The sequence below is a fragment of the Podarcis filfolensis genome, assembly GCF_964270895.1.
Source record: "Podarcis filfolensis genome assembly, chromosome: 2".
Lineage (NCBI taxonomy): Eukaryota > Metazoa > Chordata > Lepidosauria > Squamata > Lacertidae > Podarcis > Podarcis filfolensis.
Genome location: NC_139605.1, coordinates 40,848,774 through 40,865,663, shown reverse-complemented (window position 1 = coordinate 40,865,663; position 16,890 = coordinate 40,848,774). Strand labels below are relative to the sequence as shown.

At 44.0% G+C, this 16,890-nt stretch overlaps 1 protein-coding gene and 1 long non-coding RNA gene across 4 annotated transcripts in view; one reads left to right on the top strand and one right to left on the bottom strand.

The window, feature by feature from the left end:
- The window catches only part of LOC310757664, a 44,857-nt gene extending 42,730 nt beyond the window's left edge, over positions 1–2,127 (bottom strand). The window contains exon 1 of one of the 2 annotated variants that reach the window (XR_014545375.1): positions 1,996–2,127. This is a non-coding gene — a long non-coding RNA (uncharacterized lncRNA). Of the gene's footprint in view, positions 1–1,508; positions 1,649–1,995 lie in introns of those variants that run through there. The other variant, XR_014545376.1, reaches the window with a different exon arrangement.
- GATA2 (GATA binding protein 2) lies at positions 31–16,655 on the top strand. Of its 2 annotated transcripts, none has more exons than XM_083603082.1 (5): positions 31–265; positions 1,499–2,116; positions 5,429–5,574; positions 11,783–11,908; positions 12,776–16,655. In XM_083603082.1, exons 1-5 carry the CDS (start codon positions 37–39, stop codon positions 13,073–13,075), a joined length of 1,419 nt encoding a protein of 472 aa, XP_083459208.1. In that variant the 5' UTR covers positions 31–36; the 3' UTR covers positions 13,076–16,655. The 2 variants fall into 2 exon arrangements, with proteins under 2 accessions (XP_083459208.1, XP_083459207.1); XM_083603081.1 differs by having other exon boundaries at positions 5,396–5,574.
- Positions 16,656–16,890: the final 235 nt, after the last annotated feature.

Genomic DNA, 16,890 nt, shown 5'->3' with positions numbered 1-16,890 from the left:
GGTTTTAGGGGGGGAGTGGGGGAGAAGCCCACAGGAATGGAGGTAGCCACGGACCAGCCGCGCTGGATGGCCCATCACGCCGTACTGAACGGGCAGCACCCGGAGAGCCATCACCCGGGACTGGCTCATAACTATATGGAACCAGCGCAGCTCCTACCTCCGGACGAAGTGGATGTCTTCTTCAATCATCTGGACTCCCAAGGCAACCCGTACTATGCCAACTCGGCCCATGCCAGAGCCAGAGTTTCCTACAGCCAGGCGCACGGTAAATCCCCCCCCCCCCCGCTTGCTCCTTCCTCCCTCCACCACCGGCCTCCCAGCTCTTCTTGCTTTCTGTTTCTGCCTCGGGCTCCTGCTGATCTTCATGGAGATGAGACTGGGAGGTTTCTGGCAAAGGAGCAATAGTAGATGAGGGCGATCGGGTTGGGTTTAATCCTAGAAAAAGGTTGGCGTGCCCTTTTTTTTAAGGGGGGGGAATAGGAAAGGGAAGCGGCGTCTTCGCGTTGGGAGAGGGGGAAGGGGCTTGTTAACTACAGATATACAGTACTGTACTTCGAGGCACAAGACCGGGCCATTTCCCGGATATGAAATCTAATCCTATTTGAAATACTTTTGGATCAGCATGCATATAAAGGCGGGGTCGGGGGAAGATGAGATGACGCGCACCTTTTTCATGTGTGTGGAGAAAACTTTAAAAAGCATTGAGGTCACTGGGAGAAAAAAATCCTCCCAAAACCACCACCACCAACAACAAAACAACTCGTTCTGCTTAATAGAGCTCTGTTGGGAGGTGTGCGTGTTGCTTTTAAGACTAGGAAAGGCCCAACTCCTTAACAGACACACACACCCTGCCCTCTCCTCGTGTACTTTTAACGGTGGGGCTTTGCTCCCATGCCCGAAGTAGTTCAGCTGCTCGATTGCAGGAGGGAAGATCGCCTGCCTGGCGGTTGCCAAAATTCATTTGACCTGAGCAAAAGAGTGGAGGAGCTGTGGGGTACCTTCCTATCTGGATCCCCCCCCCAAAAAAAAAACCTGTTCCAAAGCACGCTATCCAGCATGCGGGCACTTTACTCCTGAATCCCCACCGATTTCCAAAAGAAGCCCCAAGTGTCCTTTTTCTTGCTGCTCCCTGTTGATTCTGCAAGTTTTTATTTTATTTTGGGTAGGCGGCCTCGTCTGCGCTCCTTTAACGAGCTTTTGACCCTCCTCTGGGAGTCAAAAGCGCGTTTCCCTTGGAATGGGAGTTGAATCATGGCTGCTTGAAGCTGCTGGTATACTAATGTGCATGGCGTGAATTCCAGGCGCGGGCAAGGCTGACTCCATTTTGTGGCTCGAGTAGGGGCAAGGCCAAAGGGCGTACTATCTTCCTTGCATACAAGGCCTTGCCTAGGCGCAGCGGGGTGCGGGGGTCGGCAGCTGGGTGGCCGGGAGAGAAAAGCGCCCTTAGGCCTCCCCTGACCGTCTCACCGACTGACTGCCGCCCTTTCCCTGCCCGCAGCCCGCCTCACCGGGAGCCAAATGTGCCGGCCTCACTTGCTCCACAGCCCCGGCCTGCCCTGGCTGGACAGCAGCAAAGCGGCTCTGTCGGCGGCGCACCATCACAACCCGTGGACGGTGAACCCTTTCACCAAGGGGCCCTTGCACCCTTCGGCGGCCGGCGCGCCGCCCGGCGCCATCTCGGTGTACCCCGGCGGCGGCAGCTCGGCGTCGAGCGCGGCCTCCGCCTCGTCGCTCACGCCGGCCTCGCACTCGGGCTCGCACCTCTTCGGCTTCCCGCCCACGCCGCCCAAGGAAGTCTCCCCGGACCCCAACGCCGGCAGCAGCGCAGCCTCGCCCGCCTCGGCCTCGGCCGGCCGGCAAGACGACAAGGAGCCGCTCAAGTACCAGGTGTCCCTGGCCGACGGCATGAAGATGGAGAGCGCCAGCCCGCTGCGCAGCAGCCTCGCCGCCTCCATGGGCGCGCAGCCCTCCACGCACCACCCCATCCCCACCTACCCTTCCTACGTGCCCGCCGCCCACGACTACGGCGGCAGCCTCTTCCACCCGGGGAGCTTCCTCGGGGGGCCCGCCTCCAGCTTCACCCCCAAGCAGAGGAGCAAAGCCCGGTCCTGCTCAGGTAAGCCCCTTGTCCGCCCCACCCTCTTCTCACAGAATAATGATGATAAGAATAATAATAATGCACCCCTTTAGGAAGGGAAAATGGGTCGGTGGGCTGCATGTGCATGGATGGGGGTGGAAGAGGAGGCAGCCCGTATGAGTATTTGCTCAACTTTATGTCTTGTCTATATATTCTCAAGAGAGGATTTATAATGCTCCTGCCTTACTCCGATATAAGAACTGGAAACTGCTACCCTGGCCGCTGTTAATTAACACCTAATAGCAATAACGATATATATTTAAAATGCGGCCAATGGATTCCGAGGTGACTTGAGGCATGTATCCTTTGTGACCTCCTCTCTGAAATTCAGTGCTCGGGATTGAGGCAATTCATGTCATCCACCAGATAAGAGTTCAGAGATTTTGGTATAGTGGATACAACAACAAAAATGAAAACAAATGCTTAAAAATAAGGCTTTTGTGTATTTTGCGGGGTGGTTTTCTCAGTACAAATTGCAAAGACCAAACCACCCACATTGAACTAACTATTTAAATTTAAATAGTAGCATTTACCAAAAAAAAGTTGAATGGATGCTGGAAGTTCTGGGCCACTTACATTCACATCCAGTTTATTAATTCAGTTCAAATTTACTGCTCCTTTGGTTTTGTAATTGCAATAATCAAGGCAGATTAGAATTGCTGTTGGTGTATTAACATATACTGAAAACTGGAACAATTGTTTTTTTATTTTAAAACTCTTTAAGCACCTTGATCTTGTGCAAAAAGAGTGGCTAAATGGGTTAAGGTGTAGGTAAATAATCTGGATTAAGTGATTCTGTGTTTCATAGGACATGTTTTAAAATGCCCTGCTTCGACCTGAATGAATTCCCCTTGCTCAGTTTTAGTGAGAAAATGTAACCAAATTGAACTTACTCATACATTTTATGAGGATGGGGGAGCAGCTTGGAACAGCAGGGGCATCTCTAGCTTTCAAAAGTTTAGTTTGTTATTGCTAATTGGTTGTAGGCAAGCTGTCTCTCCCTTCAAGTTCCTGCCGCTGGTCTCTGCAGCATTCGGTCACCGCTGGGCCCAAGGGATGCAGTAATCCGTTAAAAAACCCCCACAAAACTGGCAGATCTGAATTATGCAAATAAGGGTTTATATTGGAAAATCTCTTAACGCAGCAATATAAAGGCCTAGGCCAGCTGTATTCAGTGGAAATGTCTGGCAAGATCCTGTATTCCCTTGCCTCTTTTTGCGGGATCTCCACTAAGTTGCTTTTGTTAACTTGTGATAAAAGTTCATCTTTATTAAGCAGTACATTTTGCAAAGAACTAGCTGTTCAGGCTTGAAATTTACAAGGCCATTTTCTTAAAACTTCCAGAGGGCCTGATTTCCTTCAGATCATACAAGGAGCAAAAGTTCAAATATAGTTTACATACCAATGCTGGCTACTAAGGTACCTTGTAAATACTAATTTAAATGAATTCAATAAAACTGGGGGAGGGAAATAAGTGCCACTTATCATGTTAACTCCAGCTCATCCCTGTTTGTTAAAACAAGCAACTTAAAAAAAAATCCCATCTGTCATCACATATAAAATCTTTAAGCCAAAGAGACTCTCTTAACCTCTCTTTCTTTAAAAGCGTACTGTTTAATGAATAATATTCTCATTGATACAAAAGCTAATAATTTATGTTCATATTGCTTCATTTATATGTTTTGCTTTCAAACCTTACCAGGGCATGGTAAATACATATGGAGTTTAATGTGGCCAAAAATAAAAAATAAAACAGGATATATATGTCTATACACACATCTCTTTTCAAAGTGGCTAGTAATTCAGAAACATGATCTCTTTTATGAGCATTGCAACCCAAATATCACATGTTTTTACTGCTTCAGGATCTCCACTTCAAATTGCTCCCTTTCAAGAGCGAGAGAATTCACATTTTCCCCAGGACCCGAGATAGATTACTGTCTCCAGTACATAGAAACAGAACGCAATTTTTAAAATATCCCACACCACTGTTACTTTTCTAAAGTGCTCCAAACTAGATAAAACAGTCACCTTGGAAAATTAGGTCTCAGCCCCTCCTCCCCTCCTCTCTCAGCACAAGGCTTTTTATTAGATGTGAGTTTTCCTAAGTGTTGTAATGGAGACCCTGTCCTGTAGATGGAAGTGGGGAGAGTTCGTGACCATTTAATGTTTTTGTAGAAAAACCAAGACTCACGACAAGGCGACTCCTGCAGCTTCCTGCCCAAGGAGGGACAAAAGCGAGGAACTCAGCTTCACAGAGTTCCCTCATTTTTCACTCCAGCCTGTACTGTTTAAAAACCACCCACTCCATAGATTAAAGGAGACATAGATGCAGCAGAACTCAGCCTGCTCGAGTTACTGGCCAAAGTGTATTTCCTCTGCATTAAATACTGTATGATTTGCATAAACTGTGCTAAAAGAATTTCCTCTATTAACCAGACTTTTTCACAGACAAATGAACTTTTAGTAAATATCCTCCCCCTCCTTTTTTTTTAGAGGAACAAGCATGCACATATCAGAATCTTTCAAGTTAGGTCAATCCTTAAACATATAGCCAGTGAATATTTACGTATGATATGAGCAAGCCAGCAACAAAGAGCATACTCAATCAATCAGAACTTCCTTATGAAATTGTAAACCGCAAGCTCAAAAAGTTAAATGTAAACTCATTCAAAGAATACATTTCAAGCTGTTTTCCCTCCCTTATATTGAAAACCCTTATTGAACTATTTCAGATCTTTGTCCACTTTCAAACTCTGCTTAATTCCAGAGACAGTAGTATTCACAGGAAAAACAGTTTAGATCTGCTGGTGGTGGGAGAGTTGCCATTCTGTTTAGATAACTATGCTAACTCGGCAATGCAATCCATACAATTGTTGATGTTCCTACTTTGCTTTTCTTGGGGAGTTTTTTTGGAGGGGGGGAGTGAGCGGAGGAAAGAACAGTCTCAAATATGCTGTGGCCATAGAGCTGCATTAGACGGGAGAAGCAAAGCAGGACATTTTCTGCCACATTGTGATTGATACCAATGCAAGTTCTACTAAATATAATTGCTTTCTGATCGCTGTGTACGAAATTGATGCTTGAAATTTGTGCAACTCTCCTGGATTTAGACCTTTATTGCATGCACTGTAGATGTTGCCATTCATGTCTTCTCTCTTGTTTTCCTCCCCTCTGTTTTGAATAATGTGCTGTTTTGATTTCTGGAATCTGCCTAAAAGGACAATGCAAAAAGCTTTTGTGAATTTGTTTTTAAAGAAAGAAATCCGGTTTCTTCGTGTTTCCATTTAGAAGGCAGAGAGTGTGTCAACTGTGGAGCTACTGCCACCCCTCTCTGGAGAAGAGACGGTACTGGGCATTACCTGTGTAACGCCTGTGGGCTCTACCACAAAATGAACGGTCAAAACCGACCTCTCATTAAACCTAAACGGAGACTGGTAGGTGTCTATTTCTCTCTACCAGCTTTGAGGCTAAAATTATTTAATGGGACCACACACACACACACACACACATGCGTGTATGGTGACGAGAGGGCAACTTGACCCATCTCTGTGTGCTTCAGAGCCTGTATGGGATCTAGATATTGCACTGCACATGAGACCCATGTCACTCAGCGGTCACGGTGTCGCTTAGAGACATACTTTCTTTTTTGCAGGGAGTCCTGCCCGCAGAACTTTGCATGCCAAGTTACAGAACAATAGCAATTTTGTTTGTGGATATACATCACACATTTAGTATTTGAGCGGCTTCTCTCCCTCCCCCCCCAATCCATTGTTTTATTGTAGCTCTTAAATCGATCCTGTAAGGTAGGTTAGTGCTATTATTTCCATTGTGCAGGGGTAAGGACTGAGGCCGAAAGAGGGTGGGTTGCGTAAGGCTACAGAGTTGAGTTCGCTGCAGAGGTGAGATTTGTAGCTCAAAGACACTAGCCAGTGTGAAACCACCAGCTCACCTTCTCCTGGTCTGTCTGTATTTTCTCTAAAGCTCTGGCTGTTGAAAGGTGTGTAACCAATTGTGCCTGCCTGTTTGTTCCTGTGGCTGCATTCTGTCCCTTTTATCCAGAAAGGACAGCTTTAATTCATTTGACCTCTTGGACAGTTCAGAAGTAGGCTGGAACTGAATGTGTTAGTCATGTATGCCCTTCCAGCCCAAAAGTCCAAAAAGAGATCCAAAGCATAAAGTGTAAAGGGGGGGGGGAGAGAGATTGGGAAATCAGATGCGTCAAAGTTGTTGCTATCTGCTCAGTAATTATTTTGATAAAGTAATTTTTGTACTCAGAGATTCCATGGTAAAACTAACATTAGCTCTCTCTTTTCTCTCTCTCTCTTTGGGCAATTCTCTAATTGCCTTTTTAAAAGAACTGATTATTTTTCCATGGAGTCACCTATACTGTGTATTTTCATTTGAGTGATTAAAAAAAAAAATTCTAGGCTCCTGGTAGTAGTTTCCTATCCGGATATCTGTACTCTGAAGATAAGGAAACTTTGTGTATCTGTTTCCTGACTCTAAAAGCTTTAAAGAGTTTCTATAGACAAGCCATGCCAGTCAGGCTGTCTGTTTTGAAATTGCGAATATGCTCCACTCTACAAATGCTTGTAAAAAAAATATGCTAAGAATAATAAATATTTTTCTTTTTTGGAGCAATGTGGTTTGTGGGGTTGGGTGGAGGTCCTAAAACTCTCCCTCATCATTTGGGGGGGGGGCGTTTTTTGCCTCAGCAAGAACTAGGAGGAGACTGAAGGAGCGGCTCTAGTAATCTAAAGCTAGGATGGGCTACAGTGGGGGTCGGCTGTGAGTCAGAATTTCAACAGGGCGAGCTTCTTAATAGGCTTGCTTTCCTTCTGAAGTGAGTGACACGTCTAGAAAAATGTTAAGACAACAGTGTAACATTATCGTCTCTCGCAGGCTAAACTCCATGCCAGACTAAATGGGACAGGCCATAGAGTTAAGCGGCAGAGTCTAGTATCAATAAACTATCTCAAATATGCAAACATAGCTCTCTGCTTTCCAATGTTTGGTGGGAGACTGCAAGTCCTTAACTCACTGCAAGTTTCTGGAGTTTGTGTTACTATATATTTTTTATTTGTTAGATCAAGGAGTAAGCCAGGACAATCCAAATTCTAAGAACTTTCCAATATTATAAACAATCGGTGTTGAAAAATCACCACTGTTGTCCCCTAACAATGATATTAATTTTAAAATACTGCACCACCTTTTTTTTACCCACTGAGACCTCCAAAAAGCATTGCAAAATTTGGAAGTCTGGATAAAAGATGAAAATGTTTATAAACTGTGCCAGAAAGCTGTAGCCGTATAAGAGATAAGAAATAATCTTGATCCAGTGATAGGGATCTAAACATTGCTCGGCTGCAATGAAAGCATGATGGGGCGGGGAAGGCTAGCTTCAATCATTCAGCCTGAACATCTAGCTCTATTTAAGGGTGTTGTTGTTGTGTTTTTTGGGAAGGGGGGTCTCTCAGTGCTCGCAGGCCAATAGCAGATTAGTGCTATGATGGGCTTTTGAGTGAAGCCCTTCATAACACAAATGAGCCAATAGGCAGAGTAGGAACACTAGAAAGCGCAGGACTCAGTTTGAGAGCCTTTGCCACTATTCCCTCACCCCATCTTATCATCCAGAAGTCTTTACAGTGCTGGGGCCTCAGTGGGGGACGGGAACACCTAAGCTATGCCCCAGGCATCCCCTTTCCCCAGCTCTGGTCCTACTTGAACTGATCACAGCTGTGAGAAGCTTCTACTCACCAGACTTCATCACTCTGAGAACCAGGGGCAGTTATTTGGCCTTCTTTTGCACTCCTAGTTCTTTGAATGGGACTCAGTAAACTTGCAATAAGTTGGGAGGGGGGCCTTAGCCCAGTGGCAGAGTATGTATGTGCTTTTCCTGCAGAAGCAATGGTAGTAATTCACTTTCTGGCAAGTAGCAGGTTAGTTTATTACAGGATTTCCCAAACTTGGGGCTCCAGTTGTTTTTGGACTACAGTTCCCATCATCCCTGGTCACTGGTCCTGCTTGCCATGGATGATGGGAGTTGTAGTCCAACAACAGCTGGAGACCCAAGTTTAGGAAACCCTGGTTTAGTACATTATTTGGATTAGGTGGTATAGGATGTGGAAGACTTGCTTTGACCCTGGGGGCTATTACCAGTTGGAATGGACACTACTGGGCTAACTGAAAAACAGCCTGATGTAACAGAAGGCTCTGTCTTATAAGGAGCTTCTGAAAACAACTTTGGTGAACAGAATAGTGTACTTGCAGTGGCACATTACATTTTCATGCTTTACACAAAAAACTCCAATGGCACGCGTTCCCCGATTCCACTACCACGCTTTTTCACATAGTTCCCATTCATTTCAATTGGTCTTATAGAATAGAACTTCTTGGGGGATTATGAGATTATGATCCAGGGAGCAGATGTGCCTCTGCTGCACTTCAGGGCAACCTATTTCTACCACCTGAATTAGCCTCTTAATTTTGTCTCATGGTATGGTCAACTCCAGTTATAATGATTTTTTCAATAGCCCTTTTATAATATTGCTTTGTTTCTGAACGAGCTTTCCTTCCATTCATTTTGTAACTTTATAATTCAGATATTTTTTTTTCTGCAGCTCCTAACATGTTCTTGGTGCCAAACGTAGCAATAGCAGCAGTTGTAAAAATAAATGTATGCTTCTCTCTCTTTCTCTTTCTCTCTCATTTCTCTACTCCTGAGAGCTGGCTATTAAAGATAAACATGCTTAGTTGTGAGACTCATGATGAAATTGTGAAAATTGGTAAACACAGTCATGAGCTTTTTAGTATACAGTGGTACCTTGGTTTACAAACTTAATCCGTTCCAGAAGTTCGTCCTTAAATCGAAGCCGTTCTTAAACCGAGGTGCGCTTTCCCAAATGAGGCCTCCCACCGCCAGTGCCCTTTCACTGTTCGGCTTCCATTCGTAGAACAAGGTAAAGTTTGCTAACTGGAACACTACATCCATGTTTGCAGAGTTCATATACCGAATAGTTTGTAAACAGGGCTGTTCCTAAACCGAGGTACCACTGTACACTGAAAGGCTTGGGAGAATCGGTGACCGTTGTGCACAGTCAAGATGGTTAAGACATTCCCAGGATTGCAGCTGAAATCAGGTGGAATAAGAGCAGTGGCAGCACCCTATGTAGATAGGCACATTTTTTGATCTAAACTGGATCCAGAGTAGAAGTCTGTCCTATATTCTGCCATAGTGGGGTGCCATCTCGCTTATTGCACATTTTGTGTCAGCTTCAGAAACTGGGCTTGTAGAAATTGGATGAGTGTCACAGGTTGAGCCATAAGGCGCTGTCGTTGTACACATTTCATTTGCTTGGGTGGTGCAATAATGTTCATGGAGCTTTTGAGGATCAGCTCATCCATGCTTTTTACATATTTGTATATATTTCCCTGACACACTCATTAGGCTGCGCCAAACATAGTGTACTGAACATATTTCCTGGAGCAGAATACCTTTGAACCCTTTGTATGAAGGATTCTTTCCTAAAAGAGAGGGTGCATTTCCTCCCCCCACTCCTAAAATTTTCTGAAATGACCCCATTGTTTTCAGGGTTATGGGTCACTCAGCCAAGTGCCAATCTAGGGGGAAAGAGTTTTCCCCCCCTGAATGTAAATCTTACTTAGGTTGCTTTCATGTTGAGGAGCTCCCTCCCTCCCCACTCCTTGGGGGCCCAAGCAACATTATAAAACAACAGTAAACACTAAACACAATCCACAGGAGCTTTTCAGTTCAGTCTGGTAGCCCTAGAGCTCATATCAGACGCTGTAGCAAGGCTGAAGTTTAGTATGTTTAGTGCTTAGCAAGTCAGAAGGACTAGTTTAATTTTGCATATTACAATGCAAATTCAAACATCTTCAGAAGTGTATAGATGTGGTCATATATATTGGGTGCCAGTGCAGTATTGCACATCTTCATGTTGCTGCCATGGCACAGGCAGATTAATCAGCCCAGTTGTTTAGGGTCCGAGGGTTAAGCAAAGCATTGAGTTTGAATTGACTAGATACACTAAACCATCAGGTTACAAATTAGAATCAAATGCATAGTTTTTGTCGTGGTTAGAACTAAATGCACTCCTGCTGCATTTAATACACAGGCAAGAGAACGGTACAAACTCATTTTATTCAAGTGACCTGGATGATCAGAAATATGGATAACTGCTGAATATACCTCATACTTCATGAGGGATGGGTGCATTAGTTTGAGGGAAACATTGGTGGTGCTATACAATGTGTCATACAAAATGGCAATAAATATTCTTTTAAAAGCAAGGAGTTTGAGATAATGAGAACAGGGAATTTTTTTTTTTTTTTAACTGTTCCACAAAGTTCTGTATATGGGTAATGGGCTATAGCCAAATAAGTTCTTCTCAGAGTAGATAAAGTTAATGAACCAAAGTTAGTTATATATGTTAGCTTTAATGGGCCTACTGAGTAGAACTAGCATGGGAGGTTGAGTCAAATTAGACACCGTGAGTAAAGCATCTGGGCAATCAGTGCTTTTTTTCAGGGGGTGCTTAGTACTGGCATCTCTTTTTGTTGTTAAAAAGTGTGACGCTTACTGTAACAACTTCACGGTGAGTACCGGCACCTATTTTTCTAGAAAAAAGCACCTCGTGCAAAAATGTGTGCGCAAAGGCTTCACATGGAAAGGTGCAAACCTTCTCTCCCCCGCTCCCCACCTTCCCTTTCTGTGCTCTTCTGTTTTAAGACACTTTCTCCCAGTTCTGGCTCAGGTGACGGAAGTGAAACAGCCTAGAAGAAAGTTGCTTAAAGTAGTAGAACACAGCAAGTTACGGGTTTGGGTGATGTTCAGTCCGTTCTCCTGCTCCTCTCTTGCTTTACAGTTGTATCTTGGCTCCCGAGCGATCGAAACCCGGAAGTGAGTGTTCTGGTTTTCGAACGTTCTTTTAGAAGCCGAATGTCCGATGGGGCTTCCGCTGATTCCGATTGGCTGCAGGAGCTTCCTGAAGCCGATCAAAAGCCGTGCTTTGGTTTTTGAACGTTTTGGAAATCGAACCGACTTCCGGAACAGATTCTGTTTGACTTCTGAGATACGACTGTATATACATGGATAACATGACAATTCACATGCAGTTTTTCCACACTGTTCATACAGCCCAGAGCTCCAGGTGCATTTTTGATGCACACATTAAGCTCTTGCACAGTTGGAATTTTCCATTTAGTTCTCCGGCGCAGAAGAATGAGAGGCCAAGCAGGTGGGCAAGGAACTACTAGACTGGTGCACTAATGCACATACACCCCCCCCCCAATTTTTGAGCTATGGGACCGAACACCTTCAGGCATCATAATATCCCAGGTTAGCTACCAAATACATTTGATAGAGTAATGTACCACCCATCCACCCATTAGCATTAGGTCCAGGTTTACATTTTCAAAATAGATCATTTAAATCCCAGAACAAATGGGAGTGGGGGTGGAACATAGAAAGGGTTTCCCCCCCCCTGCTGTGTGTGTGTGTGTGTGTGTGTGTCATTTATTTCATTAAAAAGCTTGCTTCTTAAAAATTAAATTATATTGCACGTGAACCATTGAAAGAACAGATTGTTCAACATATTCTCTCTCCCCCCCCCCTTTAATTAGTCAGCAGCTAGGAGAGCAGGAACTTGTTGTGCCAACTGCCAAACAACCACCACCACCTTATGGCGACGTAATGCGAATGGGGACCCAGTGTGCAATGCCTGTGGACTGTACTATAAATTGCACAATGTGAGTATTTGCCTGCCATGTGTCGCCCTTTTGCTTGCTTAACTGCGATTGATGCCGCAACTGCATGGCGTCCACCAGCCCCTGTGTATTCACTGCAGGGAGTCCTTTTATTTTTTTATTTAAAGAGAAAAGCTTTTTAGGGTTCCCCTGGGAAGTCACGGGCATTCTTTGTTGGCATAGTGATGTGGAATTCAGTGACATTACAATGTATTAGCTTGGCTTCTAAAGCACACGGGTGATTTAAGCAAAATAGGGTTAGAACTTTTGGTTATAACCCAAACACTGCATGGTTCTCTGCCTTTCCCAGAAATTCAGAGGACATTTCAAATGGATTCATGTAAAGTTTAATTCAATTGGGGTATCTTTATATAAGTTTGGCACTGCATGAAAGAAATTGTAGAATGCCCTGATCAGTTCCAAATTTTATATATCTGAACATAGAAATAGTGCAAACTTTCTTCTTTTTAAAAATTGAAACACTCCAGCTTTAGAATCTGGTGCTGTGTGTTTGCCTCCCCCCTCCCTCTTTTTTTTTTTAAAGGAAATCTTTTTTTCTTTCTTTTTTAAATTAGGAAATGAATGAAGGTTAAGGGCTAAGGCTAAGGAAAGGAGGGGTGGAAACTGCCAGTATTTGGTCCAACTTGCTTTTTCATGTCTGAAGTTTTCCAGTGTGGTTTCATTAAACAAATCAAATTTTATAAACAAAATCTGCGGGGAGGAAGGAGGAGATGTAGGCTTTTCGTTTTGTTTTTTGGCCTGAAAATGATTTCTGTCCGGGAAACTCTCAGGGGCTGTTTAAATATTTTTATTTTTGTACACAAGAAGGTCATTTTGCTTGCATGAGCCTGATTTTCTCATTTCTTGCAGGTGAACAGGCCTTTGACTATGAAGAAGGAAGGAATTCAGACCAGAAATAGGAAAATGTCTAACAAGTCGAAGAAGAGCAAGAAAGGCTCTGAATGCTTTGAGGAACTTTCCAAGTGCATGCAGGAGAAATCTTCTCCGTTCAGTGCTGCTGCCCTTGCCAGTCACATGACACCGATGGGGCATTTGCCACCTTTCAGCCACTCTGGACATATCCTGCCAACGCCTACCCCCATTCACCCATCTTCCAGCATCTCATTTGGACATCCACATCCATCCAGCATGGTCACAGCCATGGGATAGAATCTGAAGATCCTAACAGAGAACTTGAAAACACTGGGCTTTGCCTATAAGACGACAGCGAGGGAAAAAAATCTGCCCAGAGGAGAGAATGTAGGGAAGGAAGAGGAACAAAAGGGGATCTCATTCCAGTGTGGTTCGACTCCTAGCGCTAGACTAAAACTTTGCAGTGATGGGTCTTCTGCAGAAATGCTTAATGGTGCCTGTTATGCACTTTGCCCCCTCAGGTAAATGGAGAAAGAGGAACTCACCTGTCTGAAATGATACCTTCTGGTCCCAGCAGAAAGAAAAGGTGGCTGAAGCAGTCGAAGAAGCTGGAGCCAGCTTTCCTTTCTCTTTGTTAATTACTGTGAATATTGTAAAGAGATTAGCAGCCTCCCAAGGCAAGAGGAAGCTCAGTGGTAGCCGCCCATGCTGGATTTCTATCACAGACTTTGTGTTCAGGGGAGGAAAAATGGACAACTTTATAAAAAAAAAATCTACTTTTTAAGAAAAGAAATCAGATACAGGAAAAAAATCATTATTTATTTTGCTCTTGTGTTCCAGAAAGAGCTTCAAAACTCTTGCATGTTCTTGTGGATCTTATTTTATTTTTTTATTTTGTTTAAAGAAACGTCCACCCAGGTAAAAATTTTTTTTAAAAAAAATCTTCTTATTGCTTTAATGGCCACTCTTGATTCTCTTCATCGCTGTTAGACTTTTAAAAAATCTACTAGGAAGGGGCTGTGTATGTGAAAGAGGGAGACATTTGGCGCTGACCTAGGTTCCAACAGCCTCAAGGTGCAGATTATTTTGACATAATTTCTGTATTCATTTTTGTCAATGTGAAGGTCTTTTGTTTAAAAGCGTGGCATCCTACAAGAAGACCAAGATACACTGGACAAATGGCTAAAAGGTTTTTCCATAATGAACAGTCCTGCATTGGCCGGAGGGCTAAAATGCATAAAATCGGCATTTCTTCCCCATCATACCTCTCTGAGCATCTAGTTGGTTGTAGAAAGTGATAACAGGTATACTCGCATCCCAGGCTGCCCTGGTTCCCCACTTCTCTCTTGCTCCTTCCCAACAGCAGGTCTGAACTGCATCTCCTCCAGTCATGGATTGTGTCGTTTTAGATAGAGCACACCAGTCCACCAAGTTCCATGATTTGCTCCATCCGCCTAGCTTGGGGGTTGCCAACTTTTTTGGGAACCCATGGGCACATTCAGAAAATGGGCACAACACACACACACACACACACACCACAGCCAAGCATACATTGCAATCCATTCTATTGACCGCAATAGAATGCTTCTTTCGTTGTCTGACATCAGCGGCAGGAGGGGACCCCCTGGGTGCCAAGGGAGACTTCTGTGGGCACATCTGTGCCTGCAGGCACCGTGTTGGCAATCTGCGATCTAACTCCACAACCTCTGTGCCCTATCCGCTCTCAACCTCCCGGTCAGTGCAGGGCTGCCACACTGTTTCTATCACTCCTGTTATCTGTGCCTTCTTTACCTGTTTCCCCGTCTGCACAAAGACATGCCCTTCGCACCAAAAAGCCCTACTAACTCCTGGCACTAGGAGCCCCCAGAACCTAAAAACGTCCCTCATTTAGCCACCACCTTTATGCATTGCTCTTGTTCAGTCTCCAGTCGCTCTGATGGTTTTTGTGTAGAGTTCTTGTTTCATATGAACCTAGGAAGCTGCCTTATACCAAGTCAGATGATTGGTCAATCTAGCTCAGTATTACCTACAGAGACCGATGGCAACAACTCTGCCATCTTTCCCAGCCCCACCTTGAGGATGGGGGGGGGCTGCCCTGTTTGTGCTGCAGCACAGACAGTTTGGTATAGTGAGCCACCCTAACACGGATTCAGACCCTCCTTGTATCCTTCTCAGTACAGTCTGCTGAGATTGGAGGTATGGCAGGTGGTCTCCCAGGTCTCAGGCAAGAGTGTTTCTTTTCTGAGACAGTGATGCCAGATGCTGAACCTTTGACACATAAAACCCTGGAGCTGTAGCCCTTGCTTTAGTGGTCTGTGCCCCTGGATCTAACACGCAACCCTTAATTCAGGGCAAGGGAAAGAAAACTCTATTGAGGATCTGCCATGATGCTTTTGTTTTGTCTGTTTGATTAGCAGACCTTGCCCAAGAAACTAAGAAATGTTACGGTAGCTAATTCACTACTAGATGTTTTAAATAATGTGTCCAGAGCTGGAGTTTGCCATCTGTAGGCATGCATGTCACACAGCACCTTTCCTAGCTGTGAAACTGGTGAAGGGCGGAAAATAGGTGACGGTCTATAAGGGAGAGTGGTGGAAGAGAGAGAGAGAGAGAGACCTGTTTTCAGATTCGTCCAGTAGTTCAGACATAGCAACAGCTACTGAGTGATGGGAAAGTGATCTGCTACTGGGGAGCATAGACGGGTATGCTGGCCGTTTTCTATACGACATATATGTTTGTTTTTTGTAAGGAAAATCACAAATGTTGAGAAACAGAAAAAAAGTTATATCCCATTCTGAAACCATATTGTACGTAAACAACCGAAAAATAAAGCTCTTGCCAGTGTGAAGTGTATTCTCCTAATTGTTATGATCTGATGACTTTCATGATCACAAGGTCCAGTATAACATATGATGTACATATTTAGCTATATTTCTGATGAGAAAAAAGCCCCTGTGAGCAAAGGGGTTTGATAATGTAAACCGCATAAGCTTAATTCTGTGACGAGCTTTTTCTTGTTTGTTTTTTTAATGGTTTTTTTTTAATCAAGCCAATTGTATCTTAACTGCAAAAGTCTGCTTAAAACAAAAAACAAAGGTGTACGTTGGTTTTGGTTTCTCTTTCCTGCCCCCCCCCCAATATATAATTCAGCTGTTTTATAAAGAACGAAGGACCAAGCATCCAAAGTGAAAAGTTGCTTTCCTCCCTTTTCTGGTTGGTGTGGGCATATATAGCTGCACTTTGTGAAGAAATAGAAATAATCGCCAAAACAAGTGGAAGAGAAATTCTGTCTGGGAGAAATGGCATCTTCAATTGACAAACTGGGAAATTAAACTACCTTTTATATTTAAGGGAGGCGGGGGGCTTTTAAAAAAATGGTACAGTTATACACGATTTGTAACTCAATTCAAATTCTTTAGGGGTGGGAGTGGCTGGGTGAGAGCATGAGAGGCTTCATGACATTGGGGGAGAATAGCCACCCAGTGCTGCTGCTGCTGCTCCACAATCTTCCTTTGTCTCTGTGGGGTGAGCCCTCGACAAGCCCCGCTTTGGTGAATGGAGATTGTGCAGCAGGAGTGCTTGCTGGGCAGGGTCCACACAGTCGACAAAGTGCAATATATTGTCAGTCACTGCAGCGTATAAGAACCGCAGTCAGGATTTAAATTATTTTGTACTTGTATCAGCATAAAGATTTGGCAGTATTTTCTGTTTTGTTTTTTAATTTTGGCTTAATTTTTGGTTTAGTGAACTAAGTTATTGTTAATTATGTACAACATGTTTATATATTGTCTGTAAAAAAAAGTGTATGCTTCCCTCATATTCCTTCAAGGTGAATACTGCTAAGAATAATAATAAAAAATACCCCCTTTTTGTGAAAGCAAGTTTTTGCTCTCTCTCTACTTTAGGTCTCTGACTTTTTCAGATCTGGGACCCACTTTGAACCCAAATGTGCATTTGGGGACCTGCTTCTTAATCTTTTACTGTATATTTGCATGCTGGTAGTGCCATTGTTGGGATCCACTTTGGATCAGGCTGTGACGCTGTGACACACACCAGTTGAAGAGCACTGGTCTCTAGATGATGTTGCTTCATAGGACAGTGTGGTGAAAGGA

What these genes read in the sequence shown, in the direction of transcription:
- GATA2 (XM_083603081.1), top strand. Translation starts at nt 37, where the DNA reads ATGGAGGTAGCCACGGACCAGCCGCGCTGGATGGCCCATCACGCCGTA. An exon ending in TTCCTACAGCCAGGCGCACG is followed by an intron (nt 266 to 1,498) that starts GTAAATCCCCCC and finishes CCCTGCCCGCAG; the next exon opens with CCCGCCTCACCGGGAGCCAA. An exon ending in CAAAGCCCGGTCCTGCTCAG is followed by an intron (nt 2,117 to 5,395) that starts GTAAGCCCCTTG and finishes TTGTTTTTAAAG; the next exon opens with AAAGAAATCCGGTTTCTTCG.